The 21,533-nt window shown below is 39.2% G+C and overlaps 2 protein-coding genes and 1 non-coding gene across 6 annotated transcripts in view; 1 reads left to right on the forward strand and 2 right to left on the reverse strand.

Annotated features, from left to right (window-relative positions):
- ELF1 (E74 like ETS transcription factor 1) overlaps window positions 1–12,350 on the reverse strand; it is a 105,445-nt gene extending 93,095 nt beyond the window's left edge. For all 3 annotated transcript variants that reach the window (XM_035726526.1, XM_035726524.1, XM_035726519.1), the window contains exon 1: window positions 12,048–12,350. The gene's annotated coding sequence lies outside the window, so the exon portion shown is untranslated. The remainder of the gene's footprint in view (window positions 1–12,047) is intronic.
- Window positions 11,548–21,533, forward strand: part of WBP4 (WW domain binding protein 4) — a 63,653-nt gene continuing 53,667 nt past the window's right edge. Inside the window, exons 1-5 of one of the 2 annotated variants that reach the window (XM_027588302.2) lie at window positions 11,548–11,899; window positions 13,833–13,905; window positions 16,013–16,075; window positions 16,165–16,288; window positions 19,537–19,701. In XM_027588302.2, the coding sequence (XP_027444103.1) occupies window positions 16,228–16,288; window positions 19,537–19,701 (226 nt within the window). In that variant the 5' untranslated portion in view covers window positions 11,548–11,899; window positions 13,833–13,905; window positions 16,013–16,075; window positions 16,165–16,227. Of the gene's footprint in view, window positions 11,900–12,360; window positions 12,859–13,832; window positions 13,906–16,012; window positions 16,076–16,164; window positions 16,289–19,536; window positions 19,702–21,533 lie in introns of those variants that run through there. The other variant, XM_027588301.2, reaches the window with a different exon arrangement.
- TRNAE-UUC lies at window positions 11,946–12,017 on the reverse strand. Its single transcript has one exon. It is a non-coding gene; the product is annotated as a tRNA-Glu (tRNA).

The following is a 21,533-nucleotide window of genomic DNA, read 5'->3' on the forward strand; positions in this document are numbered from 1 at the left end:
CTCTCTCTGTCAAATAAATAAATAAAATCTTAAAAAAAAAAAGAATGATTATCTGTATAAAATGGTGTAGACACAAAAAAGTCTCCAGAATATATGTAAATGAAATATGCAAGTTAGAAACAGTACATGTCACGTACGATCAACATCTATGCATGTATGGTCCACATTTCAATATCTAAAGTAATGGTCAACTGAAAGTTAACAGTATTTATACTGTTAAGATTTTTATGATCTTTATTATTTGTTTTTCAGTATTTAAGTAGTTTCTATGTGCCTGGCACTGTTCTATAGACTCAGGATACAGTTTACCTACAGATTCATGTTAACATTCAGGCAGAGTCCCTGAAGGAACTGTGATGAAGGAAATCAGCAAAGTGACACAGTGACCAAGAAAACCTACTTTCAGTAGGGACAGCCTCTCTGAAAATGGGACAGCTGCTTTGAGACCTGAATGCTGAGGAGCCAGTTGTATCCAGCAGAGGCTGGGGAGGAATACTATTAGTAGAGAAAGTTATAGGAGCAAACAAAGGCAATTCGGTAGGAGTCAGCACCATGCTTCTTAGAGGGCAAGGAGGGAAGAAATAAGAAAAGCGGGTAGAGAATACTAACCCGGAACATATTACCACTTTGAAAGTCAGGAAAAAGGATCAAGCTCGTTTCATCCTAAAAAACCAAAAACTTTTACCACTACCCCAATCATACTAGAAGACAAAACTTTGAAAATCTTTCCTTCCTAAGTGCTTCCCATACGTATCTCATTTAAGTCATGCTAGAGCTATTAAAAAGCATTCAGAAAATTTCAAAGTAGAGCATTCTCGGGGCAACAGTTTTCCAAGGCCATTCACAGAACAGATGCATGAGAATCCTCTGAAGACAAATGCACAGTGCAAACATACATTCCTGAGTCCTACACCTAAGGTTCAAATTGATTAAGTGGGACTCAGGATTCTCTATTTTTACTTCCCAGATGACCAGAAGTTATAGTGACAAAGAGACCTCCATACCTCAACAGGCCTGACTGCCCTGTATATATGTAGATGTATGTATGTAGAATACCATGTCTAGATTAAGTCCGTGAGAAGGTCATATTTGTGTTCAGTCAATCCTATTTAGGGAATCAGCAAGGTGTGTAATATATTTTTCAAGCATCTCACGGATCCAAAAAAGATATTCTTTAAATTCACATTTTTCCATAGAAACAAATCCAATCATTTGACAACCCCAAACCCATCTACCATTCTTTCTCACTCCCTTCACAGCCAAACTTCCTCAAAGATTTGCCTATATTCCGTTTCTTCACTTCCCTCTCATTCTTTGACTCATTCTAATCTAATCTAATCTAATCTACCCCTATTAAACCACTAAATCTGTAAAGTCAATGACCACACAGGGCGAAAACCTAATTAATGCTTTTGGAACTTGTTTTGTTAGCCCTAATAAATGCTCTCTCCTGGTTTTCCCCCAATTCTGGAGTACTTTTCCTTAGTTTTCTCTGCCCTACCTCCACTACCTCACCACTGAACATAAGACGTTCTAAAGATTCCACTGAAAGCCCTCTTCTCTTTCCAAACTCTCTCTGGGCAAATCCATCCATTTCTGGGGTTTCAACTACCAAGTCAGAGAATGAAGGTGAAAATCACCTCTGCAAATTGCCCTTGACAACCCCCTTAAATTCACTGTTGAAGTTTTATCACATCAGCAGGTCACACTGGCAACCAATATATCATCTGCATAAATATAAATGAACCATTTTTCCCTCTGGCATTCAAGCACCATATTAAGTAGGTAATTCATATTTAAAAGCCACATTGTAAGAGAAGATGCAGGATTTTTCTCCTTCTATTCCACCTCCCTACTCCCAGGTTTAAAACCCATCAACATCTGCCATCTCTGTTTAAGATAACATTCAAAATCCTTTTTTTTCTTAAGATTTTTTTTATTTATTAATTTGAGACAGAGAGATACAGAGAGAGAGCATGAGCAGGGGGAGGGGCAGACGGAGAGGGAGAAGCAGACGTCCCGCTGAGCAGGGAGCCCTACTTGGGGCTCCACCCCAGGACCTAGAGTTCATGACCTGAACCAAAGGCAGACGCTCAACTATCTGAGCCACCCCGGCGCCCCAACATTCAAAATCCTTGCAATGGCCTACAATGATTTAGATAATCTGATACATGCCCTGGTCACCTCCCCCCACTTTTCACACATCACAGCCCTCAGGGCCTTCTTTCATCTCCCAAAGGATACCCTTTCTTTCCCTGCTTTGGAGCTTTTGCAAAATGCTACTCCCTCGTGCCTCCCCTCCCTGTCCACTCTCTTCCTCCTAGCCACTGCTTACTCATCCTTCAGGTCTCTATCTAAATGTCATTTTCTTGGAGAAGCCTTTTCAGTGTAGCCTTTCCACCTACTCTGTCAGGGGTCTCGCCTCCTTGGTATGCATGTAACATTCAAGCACGCTTTTTACTTGCTCAGTCAGTATCTGCCTCCTGCGCTAAACCATAAACTTCATGAGGAATCTTGTCTGCTTTTTTCATGGTTCTATCCCCAGCACCTAACACATGAATATAAACCAAATTAATAACCTCAATCTCATTACAGAGGTTTTTATAATCTCACCACTTGCATATCCAAATATAAATTCAAATTTGCCTTTAAAAAAAACTATGGTGAAATATACATAAAATTTACCATCTTAACCATTTTTAACTCTACAGTTCAGTGGCAGTAAGTATAATCATACTGCTGGGCAACCAATCTCCAGAACTCTCTTCATCTTGCAAAACTGAAACTCTATATCCCACTTCCCCCAACCCCTAGCAGTCATCATTCTAATTTGTCTCTATGATTTCGATTACACTTGATACCACAAGTGGAATCATGTGGTATTTGTCTTTTTGTGACTAGTTTATTTCACTTAGCATGATGTCCTTCAGGTTCATCCATGTTGTAGCAAACTGCAAAATATCCTTCCTTTTTAAGACTGAAAAGATATTCCACTGTAAGTATATACATTTTGTTTATCCATTAATCCACTGAAGAACGTTTGGGTTATTTCCACCTTTTGTCTATTGTGAATAATGTCGCTGTGAAGATGGATGTACAGAGTCTCCTTGAGACTCTCCTTTTAATTCTTTGGAGTGTATAGCCAGAAATGGGTAAATACTACTTCAAATTTTTTTGAGGAACCACCATAATGCTTTCCATAGTGGCTGTACCATTTTACATTCCCATGAACAGTATACAAGGGCTCCGATTTCTCCACATTCTCTCCAACACTTGTTATTTCCTGTCTTTTTTATAGCAGCCATTCTAATGAGTGTGAGGTTTTGCTTTTATATAAACTTTATGTGCTTTCTTTTTCCTACAAAGCTGTGGTAAAACGCCCCCTCAAAACATGCACCATAAACTAACCCAAGACATTCTAGAAGATAATGAAAATGGAAAAGAGACAGTCTCTGAAAGCAGGATTTTAAGGAACAATGAAATTGTGGTTCATGTGCAGTGGCAAAAAAAAAAAGGAAAAACAAATTAAAGAAATGGCATTCCTACTCATATCTAAAATTCCCTGATGCCAACTGCCTGCTTGGAATTCCTTAAGCCTATATTCTGCCTTCCATCATGACACTTCCCTTCACCCTTACCCACACCTGTGTACCTTCCCAGAGCACTGGGACTGTGTCTGCAGTCAATCTCTTCCTGTCACACTCTTCCTTCCTACTTCAGCTCTTACAACTGGGTCAGTGCCTGCCCTACTCAGTGGGTGATTGAGTGGCAGGGCCCTAACCTTCCCAGTTAATAGGGTCATCTGTATCCCTTGGCATAAGGGAATATCAGTGATAAATATAGATGTCAGGAAAGCTAGGGTAAAACAACTCCCATTATAACCTTGAAAGTTTGAATTAAATGTTTAATTAATATAAATTAATTAATTTATAAAAAGCTATACACAAAGCAATATATCAACACAGCCTAAATCAGAAATATATCCTGGTCTTGGGATTTTAAATCCAAAAGAAAGTTTAACTAAATTAAAAGATTAAACTACAAATAAAGATTTAAGATCATCTAGTAGGACTGTCTGGACATAGAAGTCACTAGCTAAGTACCTTCCCAGAGATCTAAAATAAAGCAAAAAAAAAAAAAAAGTTTTAAATCAAAGTTACTTATTTAATAGTGAGTAGTCTGAATTCAAAAATAAAATTTTAAATCTGCACACGCAGGTGCGTACACAAAACTTACGAAACCACTGTTATTCCTTTATCAAAATTCAAGTCACCTATACTGGCTTTACTTTTCATAGAACAAAATATTTTATATTTACATTTGTGAAAATGAACCCCCTGAGAAGTAAAAGGAAACGCTAACTGCCATTAATCCTAAAACAGTCACCATTCCAGCATAAAAAGTCAGATGCTGTACAATAACAAAGTGCAGGCTAAAGATCAAACTAAAATTTTCTTTATATAAGTACAATGTCATTTAGTTTTAAAAACGATATGATAATGAAACCACTAAAGATTAAAAACCATAAATACATCTCTAACTTTACTGGCTCTTTGTCCCAATACTTAGGAAAGGAGCAAATGAACCATGAAGTATTTTGAAAGTTACTTTCCATACCTTAAATAATATCTAGATAATACTGTTTTTTATACAGCAATGTACCTGGTAAACCTAAACATTTGCATTTTCAAGATTCATGGTCTACTTCATATAAATTAGAGTATACTCAACTGTAGAATATAAGATATAAATGTTGCAAAAAAAAATTTATGAAAAGTCACCCGCAGCCCCATTCATTTACTTTGAAAAGGTTAAATAAAATGAAACCATTTAAAGTATATCATCATAACTGCCATGCTACACTTCTGAGAAAAATTCAGAAATATTTAATTACTTAAAATCATTAATATTCCATTTGAAAATCTCTTCGTTACCAAAATGTAAGGTCCTTAAGATGAAGTATCAGGTAACTTAAGGGGCTGGGGGTCCAGTTGATATTGATACTTCATCCACTCTCCTCCTTAGCCTAAATACCACATTCAGAAAGAATGCACAATTGCTGACCTCAGAATGCCGCTTCAGTCCACTTCTGCTTTACTGTTAAGACAAATTTCAAGCGCTGAATGGCTACTTCACCCCTCCTGACACCTCAGGGACTACACGCCATTTACAACATTGGGCTGTAAACAGCTCTTCTGCTGGGAAAGTTTTATTTTGTCGAGTTCTAGACGGAACCATGTCCTGAGTTGCAGAGAGCAAATAAGTCTTTCACAATCACTATTTCATTTTGATTCAAGCTAGTTTACCAGTTTAATTTGTGAGCAGACTGCCCTTCTAAATAAGAAACACTGAATAAAATCCAAATTATTTACGTAAATACACTTAAGGCAATTTATCAAAGTCTGGAGAACTTTTTTTTTTTTTTAGTCTGGAGAACATCTAACAATAAAATCCAACTCTACAAAAAATGAGACGGGAAGGTCACTTTCACTTAGTCAAAGAAGGGGGAGGGTGGAGACTTTTCAAATATTTCTCAAGAGCTACAACTGTCAAAAACAGTATATGTATTATAACATTGGATGAAAAAATTAGTACAATAGAAGGAAAAAAAGACTATTTTACAACATGCCACAATGTTTTTTTGTTTGTTTTTAGATTTATTTATTTATTTATGTGTGAGAAAGAGAGAGAGCAAGAGAACACACAAGCAGGGGGGAGCTGCAGGCAGAGGGAGAAGCAGATGCGGGACTCGACCCCAGTACTCTGAGATCATGATCTGAGCTGAAGGCAGATACTTACCCAACCCAGCCACCCAGGCATCCCCGCCACAATGTTTTAAAAAACACACTTTTTGATAAGAAATTTCTGGAGTAAAGAAGTATCTAAAAAGCATTCTTAAATTTCTTTGCAACTCCCTAAAGCTATTGATTGTATTTTAAATTTCCTTTATTTAAAAGCCTCAGAAACTGAGGGTTGCTGGAGTGGTGGGGGGTGGGAGGGATGGGGTGGCTGGGTGATAGACATTGGGGAGGGTATGTGCTATGGTGAGCGCTGTGAATTGTTCAAGACTGTTGAATCACAGATCTGTACTTCTGAAACAAATAATGCAATATATGTTAAGGAAAAAAAAAGAAGATAGCAGGAGGGGAAGAATGAAGGGGAGTAAGTCGGAGGGGGAGATGAACCATGAGAGACGATGGACTCTGAAAAACAAACTGAGGGTTCTAGAGGGGAGGGGGGTGGGGGGATGGGTTAGCCTGGTGATGGGTATTAAAGAGGGCACGTTCTGCATGGAGCACTGGGTGTTCTACGCAAACAATGAATCATGGAGCACTACATCAAAAACTAATGACGTAATGTATGGTGATTAACATAACAATAAAAATTTTAAAAAAATAAAAAATAAAAGCCTCAGAAAAAGTTCAGAAAACAAATTTCAACTTGCCATTTAATTACCATAACCCATATATACTGATATAAAAGAACCATAATGAGTTCTAAAATAGTGAATTTCAAATGAATGAAGTTTTATTAGAATTCTTGATGATATTAGGTTTAAGTTATACTGTCCACAGGGTGGCAGTCTCAAAGCCTTAAATTTGTCTCTAGATTCAATGTACAATTTTAGTATTCAAAAAGCCACACCCACATACACATACAGGTGGGCAATAGTTTACTGTCTGACAAACCCTAGGAGCAAAAATTGCCTGTTCTCGCCAAAGAAACAAACAACAACAAAAAAAAAACTATGCTTTGTAACCTCCCTATTTCTTTTAGGAGTATTTACTTCCTGACATCTTCCAATTTTTTCTTCCATTTTACCTTTTTTTAAATCTCATCCTTTGTATTCTGCTACTACCACTCTATTTACGGAGACAATAGAGACAAGGAGAGCTATTCAATTATTTCTGTACTTCTGGAGACACTCCACCTTGTTTAAGGCCTAACCCAAAGGGAGAGGGGGAGCAGGAAGAGGAAGATGAGAGTGGACAATACAAACACAATCCCTCATTTCTACAGCTCATCCTGCACACTACTACCAAAATAATTTCATCAAAACACTTATATTACTAGAAATCCCTTCTCCCAGCTAAGTAAATTCCTTATCCCCAAATTCAAAGACCTTCACAATCAGAACCTTCCAAAATTTCCCGAGTGCTCTGGAAGAGGTAAGGGGATCTGTAAAATAAACTTCACTTTGAATAGACCTTCCACCTTCCTGGTTTTCGTTCATTCAAATGTATTTTTTGCATGGTGCTGATGGTACAGAAAGGAACAAGTCAAAGTCCCTGCTTGGAAGTTATTCTCTTGACTGGACAGTCTGAATTGGAGTCTCGTTAGGGGTGAGGGGATAAACCCCCAAGCACTTCAGCGCTCTGCAAGTAGAGAAGCGCCCCTGGAAGCATACTAGTGGTTGGGGGGATGATAAAGACACCAGAGATCTGACGGCACGGACACTGTCTGCTGCAGGCCCTAATCTATTTTTGCAGCCTTATTTCCAATTCCTATCCTACTTACACCCTCAGTTCGGCCAAAATATGCTAGCAACTGTTAATGTGCCGCTGCTCCTGCAGGCTTCCTTCTTAATGCCTGGCTTTCCACCACATCATCTCCACTAGCAAAAGCCTAGCGAGACCTCAAAGCCCATCTGAAAGCCCTCCTACAGGAGGCTTTTCCCCATTCACTTCACATGAATCCAGATGTGATATTCTGGAGGCCTTCAAACCCACATAACTCTTGGCTTAGTTCTCTCTGAGCATTTATCACACTATACGTTGTATCATAATTATCTGTATAGGTTAAACTCCTTCATCAGCTATTTACTGAACACTTGCTCCATTCCTGGACTATCTAGGAGCTAGAACCGCAGTGTTAAATTATTCCACTAATGTTTCTAAATGCTTACTATCCAAATGATAAATATAAAATGTAAAGACAAAATATTATATATGCTTTTTACTACTTCAATCTTTTCTTTTTAAGTTTTGTTGATATAATCTACATATCATAGTTTACCCATTCAAAGAGTAGAATTCAGTGTTTAGGTTATTTACTGAGTTGTGCAACCGTTATCATTATTAGATTATTTTAGGACAATCACTCTAAAAAGTAACCTCTATCTCCATTAGCAGTCACTCCGAGCCCGTAACCACTACCCACTCACCTCCCAATCCTAGGCAACCATCATCTATCTATCCTCTTTCTCTTATAGAATTGCCTATTATGGACAGTTCATATAAATGGAATCATATAATATGTGGTCTTTTGAGCTGGCTTCTTCTGCTTAGCCTAACAATCTTGAAACTGATCCATGTTGTGGTATGTATCAGTTCATTCTCCTTTATTGCCAAATAATATTTGATTGTATAGATACATTTCATTTAATTATTCAGTTGATATTTGCACTTTCACTTTCTGCTTATGAATAATGTTCCTCTAAACATGTACAAGTTTTTGTGCAGGCGGGTTTTAACTTCTCTTGAATGGAAAGGCTGAGTCGTATGGTAACTCTATGTTTAACATTTTGAGGGAACTGCCATCCTGTTTTCCAGAGACTGCACATCACTTTACAGTCTACCAGCATTGCATGAGGGTTCCGACTACTTCACTACTGTTTGAATCTTAAAGAGCAAGAATGATTTCACTATTCAGTATCCTTACCCTCATGGAGCTTATACTCTAGTGGAAAAAAGATAAGAAATAAATAGAAAAAAAAAATGTGTTCAAGTATTAAGAAAAAGGAGAAAACAAAAAAGAGTAAAGTAACCAAAAGAAAAGGGTGATCAGAAAGACCTCACTGAGGAGGTAATGTTGACCTAAATATGAAGAGCTGGAGGGGGAATATTCTAGGCAGTGGTAACACCAAGAAATAAAAGTGAGAAAAGAACAAGTTTGGCATGGTCAAGGAACAAAAAGGAAGCCAGTGTGGCTGATGTATAATGAAGAGGCAGAGAAGGTAGGAGGTGAAGTTGGGGGGGTAGAGGCAGATAATATCCAACCACAGTAAAGTCCTTGGATTTTAAATGCCATCATTTTTTAATCCCTTATATTTCTTTAATATAGGTGTTCATCTGTGAAAACATTCCTTAAATGGTCACATATCTTCTGATTGCACCTAATATTAGCAAATATTAGAGAGACTACTTAGGTAAATATGTACCATTCAATTAGTATCGCTTTACTCTGTGGCCCAAGGGAGGACACCTAAAACATGACTACCAATGGCCTTCTTGGTAACAAGACACAAGCATATGAATGAAGCCTTACAAATTTATCACTGAGCCTTAACCAATTTAAGGTGTATGCCTTACTGACAGTAACTAGCAGCTCAGTCTTAAAATATTAAGATCATTTTCAATAAAGCACGCCAGTAAGAATACAGTTGCATATAACGCTCATGATTTAAACCGAGATTTCATTCTTTTGAATTGAATTCTGATTGCTTTTCTCATTCTACTAATTAAAAATTAATATTCAACTGGTAAACATAAAACATGGGCACAAGTCTCTATATTGCTTGAATTTTTTAAGAACAGTTTTCACATATTACTGCCATATTTGTTTTTTTAAAGAAGAAAATGTTTTTAAAACTCCAGTAACATAAATGCTACTCCTTTGATAAAAGAACCCATTACCTAGTCAAGCTTTATTAAGGTGAAATTCTCTTCTACCATCAGTTTGCTCTCCCATGCCTCTCCCTCTAGGCACTGTGTTCAGACTATTTGCCAGCTTCATACTTGTTGACCCCACCTCCCCCTCCTAGCCCCCCCACCCATCCACCCACCCTCCACTCCCCTCAGCTTTAAGATACACATTCCCCACCAGGAGAAATCCAACCAGTTCTTCAAGGTCCAGGGCAAACTCTCTCCCCTCTACTTCTCTTTGCCAGTTCTCAGGAGTACAAGTGATGTCTCACCTCTGTGTTCCTGCAGCAGTCACTTCTGCAACTCAGATATTGCCTTACCCTGTTTGGCCTGGTACACAACAATATAGGGGTCTGAGAAATATTGTCACCAAACTACTTCCCTCAGCATACCTTCAAATATATATAAAGCAAAGCTATCTGCAATTCTTCGGTGCTCAGTTGAAAATCACATCCAATCACAATATGATACTAGGTCATCACAAAATGCAAGGTGAAGTAAAGTTAAGCCCTCTCCGGAGACAAGGCAGAGAAGTCTTTCCTTCCTTCCAAATTCCGACTGAATTCTTTAGTAAGTGGTTTCTTAATGACACAATCCCGCTCTTCATTCAAATGAAACTTTCCCCACATAAATAAAACTTTTCCACTTGCATTAACTATTCAAGAATTGCTCAACAATTCTCGCAACTCCACCTAAAGTTTCTGAACGATATGTATTTTCCAGAATTTACGGCTGTAAACCCAGAGTACAGAGAAGGTGGAAGATTCACACAAGGTGAATCGCAAGCTAATCAGAGGAGCAAAAATACAATTCCATTCAGTATTGTACCCTGTACAACCTACTAACACGAACCTGAACATCAGGAACTTTCCAAAAGCGTGTGATGGTGCTTGTCGTAAAAACTGAGTTAACGAAGAGATAAAATATTTTTAATTACGAAAGTTTACTTACAACGTAAAAATGATTATTCCTTAATCATGCGGATCACGTTAACAGATTATTTCAAAACTCACTGTGCAGTTAAAATATAAAAGTTTGGGAATGCGCACATTAACCACCAATCTTCTGCTCTTATTAATGGCACTGACCATAAACGTATCCACAAGAGCCACTTTTTCCGTCTCCGTTTGTTCCCAGAGGCCCAATGGACTAAACATTATAGCTCACCCCATTTTCTAATTTCAGCTTGCGTTTAAGATAACGCTTTTGTTTCATTTACAGCTCACATGCTGCTGACACAGCTGCCCCTTCTTTGTAATAAACACAGGGCTTCTATATTTAAAAATACAGTGAAACTTTGTTATAACATCCCCTCCCCAGTCTCCAGCCAATTTTCTCTCTTCCAAGCCCCACCTCCACCCTAAGATTTTTCTATCCGCGGCGCTCAAAACGTTAGACCCTTTGCAAAGTAAATTTCTTCTTTAAAGACATCTCATCATAGTGGTATTTTTCTTCTCCGCAGCATGTGCGCGCGCGTCTGTGTGCGCGCTTTAAAGCGGGGCGGGAGGATTGGGGGGTGGCGAGCGGGGACAATTCCCTTCCCCGGAGGCCTCCCCAGGCAGTGGCACTCAAGCCTGTGGCTCTGGAGTCCGCGGGACTTTGGTGCGCTGAAACGAGCGCCCCCGAGGTCAGGTTGGACCGAGCTGACCGGCGGGCTCGGCCGCTGCGGGACAGCCGAGTGGACACGCGGCCGATCGGGCGGTGACGGGCAGCGGCGCGGACGGGAAAGCGCGCCCGAGGGCACCGAGGCTCGCCAGACCGCCACGCCGCCGCGCGCCCCGCGACAGGCGGCTTTGTGCCGGGGGCGGGGGGGGGGGTCCCGTAAACAGCCGGCGGAAAGAGAACGAGGACTCCGAACGGGGAGCGGACTCCCGGCGCGAGGGCAGGGGGTGAACACGCCCCGCGTCACTTGGGCCGGTCGGAAAACCGCGGCCGCGGAGGGTGTGGGCCCCAGGGGGGGGCGCTGGGAGAAGATAAAGAGAGGCCAGAGTTAATCATCACCTCCCGAGCGTCTGGAAAAGGACGACTCGGGGCGGAGGGGCGGGGCGGGAGGGCAGCCCCTGGAAAGTGAAACTCCCCGGCGGCTCAGCCCCCCCAGCCAGAGGAGGGAGGCGAGGGACCCCAGCGTACTCGCTCCTTCGGCCGCCTGGGGCAGCCCGGGTCACGAAGTCACCAACGACTACACTAATGCTCGTTTTTCACAAACATCACGAGAACGAGACAAGAAGAGAGCCAGAATATCGGAAATAAAATAAGTGAGTTTCCCCATTCGGTTTAAAAAAAAAAAAAAAAGTTACAACGTTCCCATACCGGGAGTCGAACCCGGGCCGCCTGGGTGAAAACCAGGAATCCTAACCGCTAGACCATATGGGAAGTGCTGATAGAAACGCCACCGTGACTCACCTGACAAGCGCACGCGCCCCCACTGCCTCCACTCCGCTTCCCCGCGCGGCTACTCCCCCCGCCGCCTCTGCGCCACTCGAGCCGCCGCAGCCGCCGCCGCCGCCGCTGCCCACGCGCTCCCCGAGCGAAAGAACTAGACCGGCCCGTGCGCGTGGGGGCGGGGCGGGGCCACTCCGCCGCCTCCGGAAAGTTCTGAGGCAAAGCCCAGCAACTCGCTGCCCCAAAACCAGCTGTTTCACTTTTCTTTTTCTAACTCCGCCAACGGCCCCCAGCCTACAGGTCCGGGTTGCTTCGCTGGTCAAAGTGCGTGCGGACTGGTTGGCAAAGTTGAGGGCGGCGACGTCTCGGGGAACAGCTGTTTGCGTTCGGGGCGGAGGCGGCGCGCAGGCTCCTCGGCCACGAGCCAGCGAGCCTAGAAGGGTGGAGGTTCTGGATCCCAGGGGAAAAGAGAGTGAAGGCGGGATGATGCGGGGATTTGAGGCGTGAGGTTCCTGTCCTTCGGCTCAGGTCCCGTCGCGCTTTCACCCCTTCTCGGTGACCTCAACCCCTTTATACCGACCCCACCTCTCAGGCTCCCGGGGTACCGCCCCGTAGGGGGAGGGGAAGAGGAGGAGATTTCGAACGCGGTTTGAGTCGCCCGGGCACCCGTAGTTGCGAACCGTGGAACCCTGGTCCCGGGGAAAGAGGGAGGTGTGCGGGTTTGGAGGCTCGGGTGGGCCTCGCGGCGGACCGGGTCCCGAGTCGCCCCGCGTGGGGAACACGAGCTCGAGCCGGACCCGGGGGCGACGCGCGGAGCGGCTGGTCCAGTCATGTGAGTCGGGTCTCAGGCTCTAAACAACGAGGTGTTGTTCTTCTGGGCGGCCCTTTCTCCGCCGGGTCTCGCCCTCCACCACCATCCCCCCCCCCACCTCCTTTCGGCTGGAGGCGTGACGGAGGTGCTCTTAACTCGCTCGGGACCGGCACCAGACCGGCAGGGCCGGTTCTCTGGGCGCTTAGAAATGCTATCCTGCGGAGCGCCTTGGAGGCCTGAAACTCGGGCTTCGGGAGGGAGGCTGGCGGCCAGTCGAGGTTGAACTGCCCGCCAAGCGACCGGGTGCTCCCTCACTTGCATAGCTGGGGGTCGCAAGCACCCTATTCGTTTCTGTAGCGCGTGAACCCAGGGGTATTGTGAAACTTTAGGGTTGGACTCCGGCCACCGCCGCCTTCTCCGACTGGTAGAAACGGCCAGTCTTGGTTAGCGTAGTGACTCCCCACCCCGCCCCAAGTCTTGCAGGCTAAGAGGTCCGTTGGCTTTTCCAACTCTCTCTTGCCCTGAGGCTCAAGAACAAATTGTATTAACTGATAGTCTCGGAGGAACCAGTCTCCCACCAAAGGAGTTTTGTTCTTTGTTGTTTTGGTGGAAATAACTTGATTTAAAGCAAACTTTGAGCTTCTTCAGGCCTCCATTACAGCAACCTCCCAAAATGCCGGAAAGGCATAGAGAAATCTTTTCCAAGATGTATCTTATTTCTTCACACCGATGGTAGTGGCAAATGAGAAAAAAAAATTTTTTTTAAGCAATTTTATTAAAGGGAGTTTTAAATCCAGTGCAGACTTTTTCTTTTCTAGTGGCAACAATTTCAGCTAACTGCTGCAGTGAATTAAATGCTAAAGGTAATGTGTGTAACAAGACAAGATTCAGTAGTAACAGGGGCTTATACTTCAAACTCTAAGAAGATGTAAAAACATGCACAATTTTACCTTTTTAATTATAAATAAGCTCAGACTTGTTTTTCCCTTTTTCAGGGCAGACTACTGGAAGTCGCAACCAAAGAAATTCTGTGATTACTGCAAGTGTTGGATAGCGGACAATAGGCCTGTATGATATTTCCATTATTAGAGAGTTTAATAATATTGTATTCCTGTGTTTCTTTTTTATCTAAACTCAGTATTTACGAAGCACCTTTATATACATTGCTCTTGATTTTTCAAAGCATTGAAAGATTTCTGTTGTCTTTTCATTTCTTGCAGGAAAGCCGTGAGCCTTCTTCCTTTTCATCAGTTTAAATTTGATTATATATTAAGCCAAATTATTTCTCTATGGTCCTTCAGTCACATTCAGAAAATGGATGTTGGGTGGGTCATCTCATCCATGTTTATCCACATTATGATGTTTAATACTACCATATAAAAAGAAACAAAAGGGCAAAACCCTTAATATGTAAAAAGGAACATTATTGTAGTTTATTTTGCATCTTTTCTACTCCAGAAATAATTAAATATATTTGCAGAGCTTTGTAGCTATAAATGGTTAAATTTTAAAGAACATCATTACCTCTTTCATGGAATATGAAAATAGCAGCTTTATTAAGCACCTCATTACTGTATCTCTTAATCTAGATTAACCTTTTAAGACATAAAAGCATCACTGATTTTTTCCCCAATGTATGTGATAATAATATACACATAGTACATAAACACCTGGGTATCTTTTAAATATATATTCCTATCCTTTTTAGTTGATAGAGTTGCATGCACAACGGAACAGTGGCCCCATTTTTAACAATGTTACACTTCTTTGATAGACTTTTATTTACTGCTGTCTACAGGAGTTTGGGGATATTTTTCTCCAGGGTTTTGTTTCGATTTTTGGTCTTTTGAATAGTTGCTAAAGCTCTCAACTATCTTGTTTAACTTAGGCCATTCTTACACATAAATGCCACAAATTTTGAAATCTATACAAATCACTGATAGTTTCTCTTCTTTTTGGTACCTAGTCCAGTGAATTTTAGGAGTCATGATGAGTAAATAATGTCTTCTATGATAGTCTTTCTTTTCCTTGGATTGTTAATATACATCAGCTTAACCTTTAATTAGAAACAAAATTATTTTGTTTTTGAATGGGCCTTGAATATTCTTTGTGTGGCATAATTTAGGAAACCTGATATATGAAAAATAGAAGGTGAACCTTTGTTTTACAATGTCTCACTTTAAAGAGGAATTCATGGTAGTACTTCAGGATAGCTTAGCTAAGATTTGATTGACAAAATTTATTTTGCAAGGTTTACCAGAAATTTCTTATTGCATACAACCAAACATTTGCAATTTAGGGAGCATTCCTGTTTTAAATAGGTGATAACATTCACTCACTCCTTTGTCCCATCCAGTCACCATCATTTTTTGTAGGTTACCACTTTTTTTTCATTTTCTTGTCCATTCTTCATTGTTTCTATATGCACATATAGGTTTTAATTTCAACATATGTAAAACGTAGGATACCATACACACTATCCTTCACCATAGTTTGGTATTTGTTTGTTTGTTTTTTAAATTGAACAGTATGTCCTGGAGCTCTCTCCACATCAGTACATAGGGAGCTTTGTTCTCCATTCCAGCAGCCAAATTTTGGTAGATAGTGCCAAATTGTCCTCCATTGGAGTTGTACATTTCATACCATTACGACAGTATGTAAAAGTATTTGTTTATAATTTAGAAGGAATTCCTTACTGTCTACTTTTCTCTCAATTTGGAGGAATAAGTTCTAATATTATTGTTTATTCTCTGTGTTTCCAGAACAGTACAAATTTTCGAGACTTAATCGTTTTGACATTTTACGTTGAGAGGTGTTTCTTGAAGGTTTTTTTTTTTTCCACTCCCCTTTTGGCTTCATGTCTTGTTTGAGTCCTCATTACAATCATATTCACTAGATTAGTCATCACGGGTACCTTGTATTTTTCTCCATTGATATGGTCATCATAGTTTATTTTAAGCACCAAAGGAAGCTTCGTCAGAGGATATAATAATAAGTAACATGGTTCAGTTCCCTCCCATCATTTGATAAAAAGACCAATTTGCATTAAAATTATTTTTCTGTCATTTTAATTTCAATTTTGTTATGTCCCATTCCCATATTTACTGTTACTTTACTATGAACATTATGATGTTGATGTAACTTTCTTTTGCATTTTCTCTTATTAATTTTCAAGAGTGTTGAATTTCACGAAAGAGGAAAGAATCATAAGGAAAATGTGGCAAAGAGGATCAGTGAGGTAATTTAGTTTCTTTCTTTCTTTGCCAATTTTTCTATGTAAGTATCAGTCCTTTAACTGGCTTTCAATTTTATATGTGTCTCACATAGATTAAACAGAAAAGCCTGGATAAGGCAAAGGAAGAAGAAAAGGCATCAAAGGAGTTTGCCGCAATGGAGGCAGCTGCCCTGAAAGCATACCAAGAGGATTTGAAAAGGCTTGGCTTAGAGTCAGGTAAAAAAGCAGCCAGCATGTTTTAAAACTAACATCAGAGGTCATGCTCAGTGAGCTTTTATTGTTTCCATAAAGGGGTTATACACTCAGGGTATACTCTTAGTCCTTTTCCTGTGCATCATAGCTGTATTTAGACTGTGGGACTTTGCTCATGCACTTTTGTTTTACTTTTAAAGCTTCATCTTTTAACACCTCCATTCATAACCATACTACCTTGGTGGTTAGCAAGTCCTAGTTCTGTCCTAGGTCAGTGTTCATTTCAGGCACAGTTGAGGTTTTTAGGTACTTGGCTAAAAAGAACTATTCATTAAAAAATAGGCTTTGCATTATAACCACAGTTTACTTTATCCATATGGTCGAAACTATGAATTATGTTTGTTTATGTGGTTGAGTTATAGTGAATTAGCCTATTGTGGACAAATTTACTGATTTTACCACTAGAAGGTAGATAATTTTTTTTTAATTGGGTAAATTTGACATAAAACATTGTTTATGCAGGTGTTACTTTGATGCATTTATATATCGTAATGGGATTGCTACTGAAGCAATATTTATCAGATTACCTACTACAGTATTGTTGTCTGTATTCATTATACTCTGCATTCAATCTCTATGGCTTATGTACTACTCATTGCAAGTTTATAAACTTAAACGGTATCAGCCTTAATCCCCCAACCTCCCCTGGAAATAAGTTTTACTTTCTGGTTTTCTGAGTTTGACTCTTTTAGATTCCACATACAAGTGATACCATAACAGTATGCTTGTCTTCTCTTTAACTTACCTCACTTATCACAGTATGCTCAAATTCCATCCATGTTGTTGCAAATGGCAAGATATCCTCCTGTCTCATGGCTGAATAGTATCCCATTATATATATGTACTATTTTTTTTTTATCCATTCATCTGGTAGATGGGCATTAAGGTTATTTACGTATCTTGGCTGTCATGAGTAATACTGTAGTAGGTATGGGAGTGCATATATCTCTTTGAAATCCTGCTTATATTTCCAGTGAGTATATACCCAGAAGTGAAATTGCTGGGTCATATGGTAGACCTATTTTTAATTTTTTGAGGAACCTCTATAAGTTCTCCATAGTGGTTGGACCAGTTTATTTTGGTACCAGTTGTTTTAGAATAAGTTTTTAACATCTGGTAGAACTAGATTCCCCTTATCACTTCTGTTTTATAATTCTGGGTATTTGTCAGTTTACATACACCAGCAGTATATAAGCATTCCCTTTTTTCCCCATGGTCACCAGCAAGAAGGTAAATAATTTGGGGGTTTGAAGATAACTCAGCTCCAGATAAAAGGCATTTATTTAATTAGAGTGTATCTATCTTGTTGAAGAACTTAGACTTTAACTCGGGAACTTTTCTGTCAGCATTTCTTCCATGACAAATCCATTGTCTTTAAACCAGGCATATAGCAGTCCCAGTTGTTGATCTTGCTTAATGGTTGAGATAGTCAACATGGAATGATATTCTTTACTCTAAAAACTTCTTTCCGTTAAGTTTTTAAGCAGAATAATAAGTTAATTGGTATTGCACTCATCAAATAAGGACAGTTGTAACCAGACTTTAAAAATATTCTCCTGGACATTGTTAGTTAAAAGGAAGGGGTGGGGATGTATTTCCATGAGGATAAAGCTGTAAGCTTAAAGGAGAAAAAGAGAGGTGTTCCTGCAGAATTAAAGAGGCGTCGTTGAAAATTCATCTCATCAATTATATGGATTGAGAGGTTTCATTATGCTAAACTATGAGCAAATCAGTCTTAGCATTTTGTATTTAAATGTATTCAGAGGATTTTTCCTATTATTTTTCATAGTCTTGTTTTCTTAAATAGGATATACATTCCCCTTAAAGCACCATAATGCAGTACAAAGAAAGGACTTTTTAAAACTAACTGCTTTTAAGATTATCCCAGACATCTTTAGAATTTTCTTTTTTAAGTTATACTCCACATTATAGTCTAGTTGGAGGTGGTTTTATTTTTTCCCTCAATAACATGTCAAGTATTTCCTTTCTTTTAAATAATTAAGAATATACATCATGTTTAGTGGCTACAGAGTGGTTAGGAGCACAGACTTTGGAATCCACCAGAATTGCCACTTGCTAGCTATACAACCTCTGATTTTCACAAAAATTAAGTACATAGTGGTATAAACTGCTTATTACAGTGACCACTTGTAATAAGTGTTCAATAAAGGGTATAAAATACCATAAAAATGCCATAACTTATTTAATCTCTTCTACACTAACATTTAAGTTGCTTAGTTTTCACTGTTAGAATGAATGCTTCAGTGAACACCCTTATGCAGGTGTGTTTTTTTACATTTATCTCTGTAAGTTTAATCTCTAGAGATGAGGTTGCAGAATCAAAGTGTGAATATATTTTATATTTTGATAGCTAATACAAGCTGTCTTTGTACTTTTTGTCCATCTTCTGTTAGAATATTGGATTTATTTGTAAGGAATCTTTGTTATGAACGTTAAACCATGAGCCATATTTGTTGTAAATATTTGTCTTTTTTTTTTTAGTTTTTAAAAATTTTTAATCCTATTATGATTAACATAGCATTATATTTTATTTTTTTGTTTTTGCTATACGGAATATTTGGATTTGTATGTAGTTAAGTTTAATGTTATTTTATTTTGTGTTTTTTTTTTTTCACATATATCTTTGATCTGAAGTTTATATTGATGTCCAAACATGGGAGGGGCCATGGAGTGGGGAATAGCTTTACTTTTTTCCAAATAATTAACCAGTTAATCCAACATGATTTGTTAAATGATTTCTTTTTCTAATAAGCACCGGGTGTTACACGCAAACAATGAATCATGGAACTCTACATCAAAAACTAATGATGTAATGTATGGTGATTAACATAACATAATAAAAAAAAAAAGAAGCACCAGGAATCTACATTTGGGTCTGTTTACTCTTTGTTCTGTTTCATTCATATGTTTGCCTACTCCTGGATCAGTTTTACTTTTTTTTTGGTACCAATTGTTTTAGAATAAGTTTTAACATCTGGTAGAACTAGATTCCCCCTATCACTTCTGTTTTATTGTTTTATAATTCTAGATATTTGTGCACATTTAGTTTTCCAAATGAGCTTTATTATAATTTGTCAAGTTCCCAAAAGAATCTTCTTGTCAAGCTTTTGATTGGAATAACATTGTCAGTGTTTTATACCAGGAAAAAAAAGTGTGTTGGTACTTCATCTTTCTTGTATCTTTTTCTCTAGAAATTTCAGAGCCAAGCATATCACTGGTAACAAGCACTGTCCCACCCACCCCTGCATCAAATCAGCAGAAGGAAAAGAAGAAAAAGAAAAACCCTTCAAAGGGCAGATGGGTAGAAGGCATAACCTCTGAGGGTTACCATTACTATTATGATCTTATCACAGGAGGTAGGTCATTTAGGCATAGAACTAGTAAGAATGATAACTGACCATTTATTTGTTTTAGTTAATATTGGAACATTTAAGCAATGGAAGACCGTAACTTTACATCTTTGCCACAATGGTAAAAAAGTCATGTGCCCTTTAAAAAGGCACCTTTCTTATAGTGACTCAACATCATACTTAGTTAAAGCCTTAAGAATGGGTTCCTTATGGGGCACCTGGGTGGCTCAGTCAGTTAAGCATCTGTCTTCGGCTCAGGTCATGATCTCAGGGTCCTGGGATCAAGTCCCGTAGAGGCTGGCATCTTGCTTCCTGCTCAGTGGTGAGTCTGCTTCTCCTCCTCCCTCTGTCTCCCTCACCCCCTGCCTCCCCTCTTGTGCTCTCGCTCGCTCTCAAATTTTTTTTTTTTTAAGAATGGGTTCCTTACAAATAAGTTAAACCTTTATATTTTCTCAATAAAATCTTTTAAGTATGAACTACATGGAAATAAAGCATTTTACATGGAAATAAGGCATTTTAGATCCACTTTACAAATTGCAGAGGTTCTTAAAATATTCTGTGGGAGAGATTTTCTATCCAAAACCAGACTGGGAACCAGAACCATTTTCTTTTTTGTGTAGCTGTCTTGTAGTAGAGAAACCCCCCCTCCTATTCATGTTTTGGTTATCACTTTCTAATAAAATACACAATGGTGTTATCCAGTGGGAATATCAAAAATAACTTTTGTTTTCCTTTAAAACTAAATGTATTAGGGATTTTTTTCATACAAATTCTGAGATAAGTAAATACATTTATGTAGCATCTTACTCTCCAGAAATATAAAACTTAAGATCAGAAATAAACATGATACAAGGAGGAGTTTTAAAGTGCTGTAATGTAATAGAGATATAAAATTGTATAGGAACTGAATGGTGAGGGATTAATTGTGATTATGTGGATCTGAGAGATTATCACAAGTTACTTTTGAAGTGATCTATAAATTAAGAGGAGAACATCATGAATGATGTCTTCTAATTCACCATTTATATCCCTAGCACAAAACAGTGCCTGGCATGGTATAGACACTTTAGAGGTATTTTGATTGAAAATGATTGTAGTAGGTTATTACGAGGGTGAAGCAAACATTCCAAACAGGTGGAACAATATGAAGCTTTAAAAAGTTTGAAAGTTTGGGAAACATTCATCTGGTGGAGGTAAAATATACAGTTCTCTGAAGATGTCCTAGCAGAAGAAAGAGGCTGGAAAAATAGATTGGGGCTGTGTCATGGAGGGCTAGGAGGATGATCGTGCCATTTACTGAGGTATGGAATACAGAAATAGAGTAAGTTAAAGTGGGACAATAATAAATTCAGTTTTTGGTATGTTGAGGTTGAGGTACCTCTAGAACATTCATGTGGTAGTTTTCAGTAGCTGATTAGAGTCTGGAATTAGGGAGATAAATTATGTCTAGAAATGTAGATAATATCTTAACTTTCAGGAGTATATGAGATCACAAGGAGAAAGAAGAGAATGAGAAGTACGAAGGGTGGATAGTACGTTTATTGAAGGAAAGGAAAGAAAAGCCAGGAAAAAAAAGAATAATCAGAAAGGTAGGAAATGAGATCAGAGTTAATCGTGAAAAAAACCTTGGGCTCTAAGTATTATAATTATTATGATTTTTAGAATCACAGTTTTGGACTACATAGAAATAATAATAACCACTCACAGTTTGCACTGAGCCTTAAGAGAAGTGTGTGTTAGTCAGCAGTGAACCACAAATGATTGTATGCTAAGGATCATAAGTCTTTCTCAAATTTACATAGAAACTGTTTATTAATGGGGCACTTGGGTGGCTCAGT

Source organism: Zalophus californianus, chromosome 3 (genome assembly GCF_009762305.2).
Source record: "Zalophus californianus isolate mZalCal1 chromosome 3, mZalCal1.pri.v2, whole genome shotgun sequence".
In the NCBI taxonomy this organism is placed as follows: domain Eukaryota; kingdom Metazoa; phylum Chordata; class Mammalia; order Carnivora; family Otariidae; genus Zalophus; species Zalophus californianus.